The sequence below is a fragment of the Myotis davidii genome, unplaced genomic scaffold (genome assembly GCF_000327345.1).
Source record: "Myotis davidii unplaced genomic scaffold, ASM32734v1 scaffold902, whole genome shotgun sequence".
NCBI classification, from domain to species: domain Eukaryota; kingdom Metazoa; phylum Chordata; class Mammalia; order Chiroptera; family Vespertilionidae; genus Myotis; species Myotis davidii.
Window position 1 is genome coordinate 3,503,526 of NW_006293951.1, and position 10,927 is coordinate 3,514,452.

The following is a 10,927-nucleotide window of genomic DNA, read 5'->3' on the forward strand; positions in this document are numbered from 1 at the left end:
TTTAGACAAACTGCATGACAGTAGACGGTATTCTCCCTGTGTCTTCACACCTCTTCTCCACACATGACTCTCTCTGCATCTGAATTTCCCCTCTTTATAAGGACACTAGTCCAACTAGATTAGGGCCCATCTGATGACCTCATCTTAACTGAGTCCTCTACAAAGACCCTGTTGCCAAGTAATGTCGGATTTGTAGGTATTGGCAGTTAAATTTCAGCATTTCCTCAGGAGACATCATTCAAACCATAACAACTACGATTGCCTCTTGCAGTGTCATCATCCAGCTACCCCATAAGCAGATTATTCACAGATCTCTTTCTCCAGCCCTAGTTCCTAGACATCTGTTCTTTTATTGACATTTTATTACAGATGCCCCCCATTTTCCTCCCTTTGCCCCCCCTCCGCCCAGACCCTGCCCTTCCTTCCCTCTGGCCCTCGCCACATTGTCTGTGTCCATGGCTTAGGCATATATGCTCTTTGGCTCTTCTCTTCACCTTTTTCCATCTGGTCCACCCCACCCACCTTCTCTCTGACATCTCTCAGTCTGTACCACCTAGACATCCATTTTTGATGGCCGCTTGGGACCTCAGACCCAAGGTGTCCTAAACCAAACTCATTATTTCAGCGCCTCTCCCTCCAGTCCCTACCAGGCTCTCTCTCTCTCCACTTTACTTAATGGCATCAGCTTACAGTCAAGCTTAGAAGCTGGAAAGTCTACAATGTAACAGAAGCCCACCAGACGTGCCCTAGAACACTCTGCCCCTTTTAATGAATGTGTATGATTGGGTAGGTTTCTTAATTGAGCCTCAGTTTCTTCATCTGCAAAATTACAATTAAAAAATTCAAAGGAGCCCTAACTGGTTTGGCTCAGTGGATAGAGCATCAGCCTGCAGACTCAAGGGTCCCAGGTTCGATTCTGGTCAAGGGCATGTACCTGGGTTGTGGGCACATCCCCAGTAGGGAGTGTGCAGGAGGCAGCCGATCGATGTTTCTCCCTCATCGGTGTTTCTAACTCTCTATCCCTCTCCCTTCCTCTCTGTAAAAAATCAATACATTTTTTTAAAAAATTCAAAGGAAAGTTATAATTAGATAGGATAATATGTATTTTATATACATATCTAGTATTTTTTTTGACTCTTGAGTCTTACTTGCCCTTTACATCTGATCATTATTAAGTCCTGTGTTTTATGACTGCACCTTTCACCTCTTTATTCTCCCTGGTTGCTGCACATTGGCCTTTGGCATAACTCCTAGCTCATCTCTCCCATTTCTTCTATACAATCACTCTAGCTAATAACAAAAAGGTTCTCAGGAGCATAGCAGGTCTTTTCAAAACCCTCCTCCCTTCCTAGGATTTCTGTGAATTTCTAACTTGTTTGTTAAGGTTCTGCCATCTGGCCCTAAATAGTCTCATCTTCCTCGGTGAGTATTTGTTGAGCGTGTATGTTGTGTGGGGCCTCTGCTAGGCCCTCTGGCTCTTCTAAGAACAGGATCTGACCAAGCCTTAAGAAGCATATAGTTTCATGGGAGTAACAGAAATGTTAAATTATGGTTTGTTTATGGTAGATGTTCAGTTTCACAGGTCCTGTTGAAGAGAGGGAATGATATCTAATAGTGTACCTAGTGGGGAGAGAATATTCAGGAAGGCTTTCACACAGAGGCAGAATTAAGCTGAAGCTTATTTATGGAGGACTTAGTTTGTGACAGGCACTATTCTAAGTGCTGGACATCTATTTGAATAAGGTAGATACTGTTACTGTTCCTAATTTGCAGATGAGGAAACAGACCATAGAGAGTTTAAACACTTACCCGAAGTCAGTGACCTGTTAACGTTTTCTGTAGCGTTTGAAAAAGCCTTGTTCTTAACCATTAATCTGTACTGTTCTCAAGTAACAAATAGGCTGTAAACAAGCAGCGAGACACAGAGATACAGAATGCTAGAGGATAAGCCAAAGACTTGAACAGACTGCAGGGAAATGTGATGAGCACATCGCATGTTTAGGGAACATTGGTCAGAGAGGGGTGCCTGGAATATAGGGTCCCAGAGTGGGATTCCCAGAACACACCAGGCCTGTGCTGCTCTTACTGTGGATGCTGTTTGAAATGTCAGGCTCCTCTTTAAGTCTGCCGTGGGTCCTCTGCTGCACAGTCATGATTCCTTTGTTGTCATGTCTCCCTCCAGCCACCTTGCTCAGTACAATAGAATGTCGGCCTGGGGACTGAAGGGTCCTGGGTTTAATTCTGGTCAAGAGCACATGCTCAGGTTGTGGGCTCGATCCCCAGTAGAGGGCATGCAGGAGGCAGCCAATCAATGATTCTCTCTCATCATTGATGTTTCTATCTCCCTCTCTCTTCCTCTCTGAAATCAATACAAATATATAAATTAAATTAAATTAAAAATTTTAAAAAGGAATAAGAAAAACTCCAAAAATGTTTCCAATATGTTTATTGGAAAAACTACATGTATAAGTGGACCTATGCAGTTCAAACTCATGTTTGTTCATGGTATTTGCTAAATGTGGTGTTGCAATTTTGTTTTCACTTGCAGATGGGAAATAGAAATAAAGTAAGAGTACAAAACTCAACAGCATCTCACTTACAGTGAGATTGAGCCCTCCCGTTATAATACATTAGCAAATAATTGATTGCTTTAGACATTGCTCTATAATAGAATAATTTTCCCTTCTTTTATAAATGTAAGCTGTTCAGGTTTCAGAAGAGACTCATGAACATTTTACTTCTATGTTCATTTAGATTTTGCATAGTATGCATACTGTAATTTGGATTCTGAACTTGAAAGTAGACATTTACCAGCCTAGAGAGCCCAAACTCTCAGATTTTCCTTTTAAACGCTCTTTCAGAGTACAGTAAGTCCTCACTTAATGTCATTGGTAGGTTCTGCATCTAGAAGTGAAATGACACATAATGAACCCCGTTTTACCACAGGCTAATTGATATAAACAAGAGCTAGGTTCCTGTGGCATCTCATCAACGTTAAAAAGCAGTGAGGGCGAACCTTTTGAGCTCAGCGTGTCAGCATTTTGAAAAACCCTAACTTAACTCTGGTGCCGTGTCACATATAGAAATATTTTGATATTTGCAACCATAGTAAAACAAAGACATATTTTTGATATTTATTTTATATATTTAAATGCCATTTAACAAAGAAAAATCAACCAAAAAATGAGTTCGCGTGTCACCTCTAACACGTGGGTCACAGGTTCGCCATCACTGTTATAAAGCAACAATGCAGTCTGAAATCCTGGTATATAGGGAGATTGTGTGATTGCAATGCATGAGCCCAGAGATAATTCACATGCTCAGTCGCTTAATTTATAGATACTGCTTTCATGTAATTATCCAGTTCAATTAGAATGAATAACTTTAGAAAATGACTGGCCGTTATGGCCAGAATTTGCACACATTATTACATAATTTGCTAAGTGGGCTTTTATAATTCATTTTAAATTTACAAACTCAGCCCCAGATGAACTGGAAAGAACACAGCCAGTTTACTGTATTAATAAAGGGACAACAATTTGATCTTTTGTCTTCAAAATTTGTTCTTCAAAAGTAATTTTAAAGTACTTATTTATAGAATGTGAATCATACAGATTTTTTTTCTTACTGTTACTTTTCTAATCCTTTGCTGATATTTTTCTATATAGTTGCCCTGGGACCAGAAAGAAGAAAATCTGACTCAGGAGTTATGTTGCCAACTCTCAGGGTCTCCCTTATCCAAGACATGAGGTATGTGTTGTATGTGCTAGCAAGTGGTGGTAGCTTTGAAATATTACGGCTTTCACTTAAATTGCTCAAATGATTTTGGCTGTGTTTATTTTTGGCTCAAAAAAGACATTTTTATAACCTTGTTTATTTTACTTTCACACTATTGTATTTTCCTGGCATTAAATTCGAAGGGGAAACACAACTGAAAAGAGTTTTAAAGTAGCCGTAAAATATTTTACAATTTCTTTTGTTCAGCTTTTTAAAATCTCCTTAAATACTTGCTACCCACAAATAAAGTTCCAAAAAAAAAATCTGCAAATAAGGACAAGTTACTTGGCAGAAAAAATGTTGCCAAGCAGATTTAATTTGAAGCAAATGCAAATCTGAGAGTTGCCACTTGCAGTTCCTGGCCTTCGAAATCATTAGACGGCATCAGTGTATCTAAGAAGATGTATGGAATGAGGGAGGCAGAGGTTTTTTTCTTTTAAACATTTCTGTCCTATCAGTCACACACACCTGAATCATCAGAATCACAAACCTTTGCTGCCTGCCTCCCATCGTTTAGCCCAGTGATGGCGAACCTTTTGAGCTTGGCATGTCAGCATTTTGAAAAACCCTAAATTAACTCTGATGCCGTGTCACATATAGAAATTTTTTGGTATTTGCAACCATAGTAGAACAAAGATTTATATTTTTGATATTTATTTTATATATTTAAATGCCATTTAACAAAGAAAAATCAACCAGAAAAATGAGTTCGCGTGTCACCTCTGACACGCGTGTCATAGGTTCGCCATCACTAGTCTATAGTCTATTACTGTAAAAAGTTTCAAGAAGTACTTGGCTCATAGTAAGAGTTCAGTAAATGTTGGTTTTTGTAATCTGAGTAAGTTCATATACTTATAACTTAACTGTTATATTCCTTGGTAGATGACATGTAGTTGTCCTCGTGTGGCTTATGATTCCTTTTGATGGCCAGCATAAGAGGAGTAGTTGTAACTACTGCTCACTTATTCCGTTGACTGTTAGATCAATGAACAGTGACCTCTCTAGTCTAAGCCCCTAAAATTTCTCACCTGGATTACATCATGGTGCCCATATTTCTGTGCTTGCCCTACTCTATCCTCCCCCTGGATATATGGTGATCTTACAATAAAGTCTAGATCACTTGCCCTGGCTAGCATTAGTCTATGGGTGTACATCAGGCTAAATATAATCCTATATAACAAAACCCTAATATGCAAAGCGACTGACCAGTGGAATGACTGGTCGCTATGATGCACACTGACCACCATGGGGCAGATGCTCAACACAGGAGTTGTCCTCGGTCAGGGCCAGCAAGTGGGTGGCGCTAGGCCACCAACCAAGACAGGTGACAGCAGGGGGTCACCCCCAGCCCTGATTGCCCTGCTGATCACCCCACAGATTGGCCCTGATCGTTACCCAGGCCTAGGGACCCTATCCTATATATTGGGAACTGTCTCTTAGATTTAAAAATTAAAACCTGGCAAGGCTACTCTAACACTGAAAAAACAGGGTGATGCAACAATGACATGCATGAACTCTGGCTTGCACATTTTGTGGTCAGCCCTGATTCTGACACTTACAACTGTGTGACAAAGCCAATTACTTAACTTCTCTCTGCTTCAGTTTTTCCACCCATAAGACGGGGAAAATGTTACTACTGCCTCAGAAGGATCATGTTATGTACTACGTTTTATAATCAGGGCAAAAAAATGTAGCTGCCCATACAACAGCAAGATGCCTTTCACCTGTATGAAAAGTATGGTCACTGGTGCGTGCAGCATCCCAGATTATGAGAGGGCTATCCCTCAAGGGGCCCCGGATTGCGAGAGGGTGCAGGCTGGGTTGAGGCCCCCACCCCACCCCCTCCAGTGTAATCTTGGATAATCAATATTGGTTATTGATGTCCTGTGACTTCCCACTTAAGGGTACTTTGGCTTTTAATTTTCAGACTTTGTCTTATAAAAATATCTGAGAGACTCCCCCCTAAGTATCCTAAAGTGATGTTTTGGCCAAATGATAAATGCTTTTAATAAAACCTTGATTGATTGATTACTTCCAAAAGGTGTTTAGTAAGGTGGAAAGGCATTGCCCAGAAAACACAAGCTGACTTCCCTAACGTTTTATTACAGAAAATTTTAAATACAGCAAAGTCAAAAGATTTTATAGTAAACACATCCATATACCCATCACCTAGAGTCTACCGTTTATGTTTTTCTATGGCTTTTTAAAAAGTTTTAATACACACACACACACACACACATATCATAAAACTTACCCTTTTAACCATCCTATATAATAAAGAGCTAATATGCAAATTGTCATCATGCCATAATGGCTCAGACACTCAACACTGAGGAGAGAGGAATGAGGACCAGCCAGGCTGCAGCCCGGGAGAGGGAAAAGCCACCCACCCCGCGGTTCCGGCCACTGGGCCTATGCCTGTGGCCTGGGAGAGGGACAAGCCGCCTGCCTTGTGGTCCTGGGTGCCTGCAGCTGCAGCCCAGGCAAAGTCACTGGCCCATGGTCCCTACAGCTGCGGCCAGCCTGGGTGAAGCATGCCCAGGTTCTGGGTGCCTGTGGCTGGCCAGAAGGAGGGAAGCCTGGGGCTCGGGTACGGGGTGAGGCAGAGGCGATTAGGGGCGATCAGGCCAGCACGGGAGCAGTTAGGGACAATCAGGCCAGTAAGGGAGCAGTTAGGGGCGATCAGGCAGGCAGGCAGGCAGAGGTGGTTAGGGGCAGTCAGGCAGAGGGGTTAGGGGCAATCAGGGAGGCAAGCAGGCAAGCAGTTAGGAGCCAGTGGTTCTGGGTTGCGAGAGGCAGTCGGACATCCCCTGAGGGGTCCCAGATTGGAGAGGTTGCAGGCCAGGCTGAGGGACCCCCTTCCCATGCATGAATTTCATGCACTGGGCCTCTAGTTTTTACTTGTCAGTCGGTAGCACTGAATACATTTGCATTGTTGTGCAACCGTCACCACTATCCATCTCCAGAACTTTTTTGTCAGCTCAGACTGAAACTCTGTACCCATGTAAACAGTATTCTCCCTCTCCCACAAGCCACTACTCTATTTTATGTCTCTATGAATTTGACTCTTCTAGGTACCTCATGTAAGTAGGGTCATACCTTTTGCATTTGTTTAATTTCACTTAGCATAATGTTATTGCGGTTCATCTATAATATATATATCAGAATTTCCTTCCTTTTTTAAGGCTGAATAGTATTCCATTGTATGTGCATACCACACTTCGTTATCCATTTATTCATCAATAGACATTTGAGTTGTTTCCACCTTTTGGCTGTTTGGACAGTAGCTGTCCTAATGGGTATGACTTCCCGATTTCTTATGCCATACATAGCCATAGGTCTTTAAATGTTAAGCTAGAGCAGCCCTGGGCAAACTGCGGCCCGCGGGCCGGATCTGGCCCGTTTGAAATGAATAAAACTAAAAAAAAAAAAAAAAGACCTTACCCTTTTATGTAATGATGTTTACTTTGAATTTATATTAGTTCACACAAACACTCCATCCATGCTTTTGTTCCAGCCCTCCCGTCCAGTTTAAGAACCCATTGTGGCCCTCGAGTCAAAAAGTTTGCCCACCCCTGAGCTAGAGTCTTCAGCTTTATAAGCTCAGATACCAACTCATTAGTAAACCAAAATGTAATTAGACTCTCAGATACTGACTCTTGCTAACCCAACAGGCTTACTTTAGGCATCTAAGAGATATGGCGAAATAATGGACTGGATCCACTCCTGTCCAGTTGTCTATGAAGCCAATTTATTATTTCCTTAACCGATGACTTGATAGTCTTTCACTGATGTGGGTAGGCTCGGGGGGAAGCTAGATTAAAGTCAGCAGGCATCGTGCTCAGGAGCAGAGATGTGGAAGCCTGATCTTCCATCTTCGAAATAGCGATCCTGGTGCTCATGGGACTGATGTCATCTCAGGAAAACCCCGCAGTAGCACTGCACGTGTGTCTCTCATTTCTCTGCTCCATTCTGCCTTTTTATTTATTGTTGTTCTTATTCGTGATATGTTTACTTTAGAATTTAGCTCTCAGTGGACCAGCTTATTTCCCTATTTTCAAATTCTGGGTTAGTACCTCACGTAAGTTCATAATTGCTACCTAAATAGTTGCTGTAGTAGATCCAAGAAGAACATCCAAGTAATGTTCTAAATTCTGATTTCTTTAAATCTGGACAATTGAAGAAAAAGCGTATTATCTAAGGCTTAGGTAGTATATCTGTCTGAGCCCATGCTCTCTGTTGGGCACATGCCTCTGTCCTTACCTATCTTCTCAAGTTTCTCTCTTGAGGCAAGTACATTGGCAGTTTAGGGACTTTGGGTTCTCACAGATGTCGAGAGTCTTGGCCCTGGACTGCTTAGCAGCTGTAAGGAGCCCCTTTGTCTTAGTATCTCAGACCGCTTCCCAAGACTTTCAGAGTTGCCAAATATCACCAAATTGTCGCTTGTAGAAAGACTTTTTGTTCGAATGAGAAAGGCTGGGGAGAGCAAATAACTGGACTGATTATCTACATAGAGAAGAGGAGGATTATCGTGGTGTTACCATTATTACCAGTTTTTTCCCAAAGTGGCTCTGCACATATCACCTAGCTGTTGGGCCTTATGTTCTTAATGACAAAATATAATTAATGATGCCGGGCATAGTAGAACATTGTATGATCTAGGAGATTGTGAATACTATAATCCAAATATAGATATTCTGAATAGGTAAACAAATGAACAGGATTTGAGTAAATACTAGAAATATTCTATTTTACATATAAAGATGGGGATAAGTTACTTAAGGGTAAATTGGCAAGTGACTTTATCTTTTTATAAATAATGTGTACACGTGTGCGAATGAGCATCTGGTTTTATTCAGCACTAAAACTGAGTAGTCATGATTGATTTTGTTACCCCTGGGAAGGACTATTTTGAGGAATTTTTATGACTGTACAGGATATGAGCTTATTCTAAAATTGGCTGATTCTTTTATTCCTCTAATAAGTATTACTGGGGTTCGCTATTAATGCAGTAGAATAAGCACCGGGAAATGGAGATGACATTTATTTAGGTGCTGTCAATCTTAGAAATCATTCCGTTTGGGGAAACAGAGTCTGGGCACCAGGTTACTTAGCAGCTGTAAGGAGCCCAGGACACACAACAAGAAGCTCATTCGAACTGGCGTCAGCAAAAACGGGGGATTTATCGGAGATATGTAAGGGTATCTTCCAGAATCCAAGAGCAAGAATTGCAGCTGGAATGGAAGCAGTCTTGTCATAGGTCACTCTCTGTCTCACAGGACGCAGATCCTCTGTGCTTCTCCCGTTCTCTCCCTTCCCTTCCGGCTGTATGGTGCACATGCTCACCCAAGCCCTGGCTTTAACATCCTGTCTTATTTTTGGCATTCAGTGGGAACTCACTTGATACTAATTCCCAGTTGCTGAGAGGAAATCTGATTGGCTCAGCTTAGGTCAGGCATGTGCCTCTGATCCAGTCAGTTGTGGCTGAGGGGTTAGCGTGGTGCCGTGGGTCACGGTGGCCCCCGGAGTTGTGTCTCCTGGGTCTGTGGAAGGGGAGCTTCTCCAGGAATGAGGCTGCCAGAAAGAAATGATTGGAGGAAAACGGGTGGCGCCTCTAGAATAACACTTGTGGTCTCTGTGACCTTGGGTGGGTCACTCCGTTTTCTCATCTTTACAGTGAAATAATGATGTTCTCCCTCTCACTGGTTATTGTGATGATCAGGTAAGACAAAGTACATAAAAACTTCTTTAAGGCCGAGACCGGTTTGGCTCAGTGGATAGAGCGTCGGCCTGCAGACTGACAGGTCCCAGGTTCGATTCCGGTCAAGGGCATGTACCTGGGTTGCGGGCACATTCCCAGTGGGAGATGTGCAGGAGGCAGCTGATTGATGTTTCTCTCTCATCGATGTTTCTAACTTTCTATCTCTCTCCCTTCCTCTCTGTAAAAAATCAATAAAATATATTTAAAAAAACAAAACAAACTTCTTTAAGTTAGAAAGCTTTGTATCAAGCTTAAAAACTAAATCAAGTAGATAAGTTATTTAAACCACACCATGTATGCTTTTCTGTGAATTAACAGGCTCTATTTTAGAAATAATACTTGTATGATATTATTTATGCTGAATCCCATTATAACTATCTATAATAAATTATTCCAAACTAAAAAGAGATTAAAATGGTATGACTACATGCCCCGGCCAGTGTGGCTTAGTTGGTTGGAGAGTCATTTCGTATCCTGAAAGGTTGTGGGTTCCAGTCCCCGTCAGGGCACATACCCAGGTTGCAGGTTCGCATCCCCAGTTGGGGGTGAGTACAGGAGGCAACAGATCTCTCTCTCTCGCTCTCGCTCGCTCTGTGTGTGTGTGTGTGTGTGTGTGTGTGTGTCTTTCCCTCCCTTCCTCTCTATAAAATCAATTTTTTTTAAAAAATCACATATCCTCAATGGAAGATTTAATAAAAATGGTATAGCTACACAGAAGAACATTTAATAGATTGGGATTAAAGTTTAATTACACAACACATATAAATGTCTAAGCATAAAATTAGATAGTGATATACAGAGCAACAGAGCTGTCTTGTGGTATTTTTTTTTTAGCTCCTAATATGTGCTGGGCCTTATAGGGTACAAAGAAGGATGCAGAGCTACTCGGAGGTATTGGGCTCCTTGCTTGTCCTCAGGGAACTTGGCAAGATGAGAAGAACATAAGCCAAGAGAAAATGATCAAAGTAGTAGGCAGTGCACGATACATGTAGCTTAGACTACCGAATTTCATAAATTAGAGGCTGTCACGGTCAAGGGAAGCGCTCCAGAAGCTGGGATTCAGACATGAATAGAATCACAGAGGGAAGCAAGTAATGGAATGCGGCATCGGCATCGCAGGAGCCACTGCTGTGACAAATCCCTCCCACCCAAAACACCAGCACAAATGCTTTTATGATGGGAATGCTGACTGCCACCTAAATAAAACGCGTTTCGTTTTATGTGCTCCAGTTCTCCCCATTTTCCTTAAGCACAGATTGTTTTTCAAATTATAATTATTTTCCACTTTGTCATTCTTCACCTACCATGTCGGCAGGTACCTGTTTAAGGCCAGCGTAACACTAATTTCAGTAGAGTTTACTGTTTTAGAGTAGGAAGGGTATGTAGGGA

At 41.8% G+C, this 10,927-nt stretch overlaps 1 protein-coding gene across 1 annotated transcript in view; it reads left to right on the forward strand.

Moving 5' to 3' along the window:
• The window catches only part of DENND5B (DENN/MADD domain containing 5B), an 831,092-nt gene that overhangs the window by 801,268 nt on the left and 18,897 nt on the right, over window positions 1-10,927 (forward strand). The window contains exon 13 of the mRNA XM_015566631.1: window positions 3,669-3,750. Coding sequence (XP_015422117.1) covers window positions 3,669-3,750 — 82 coding nt within the window. The remainder of the gene's footprint in view (window positions 1-3,668; window positions 3,751-10,927) is intronic.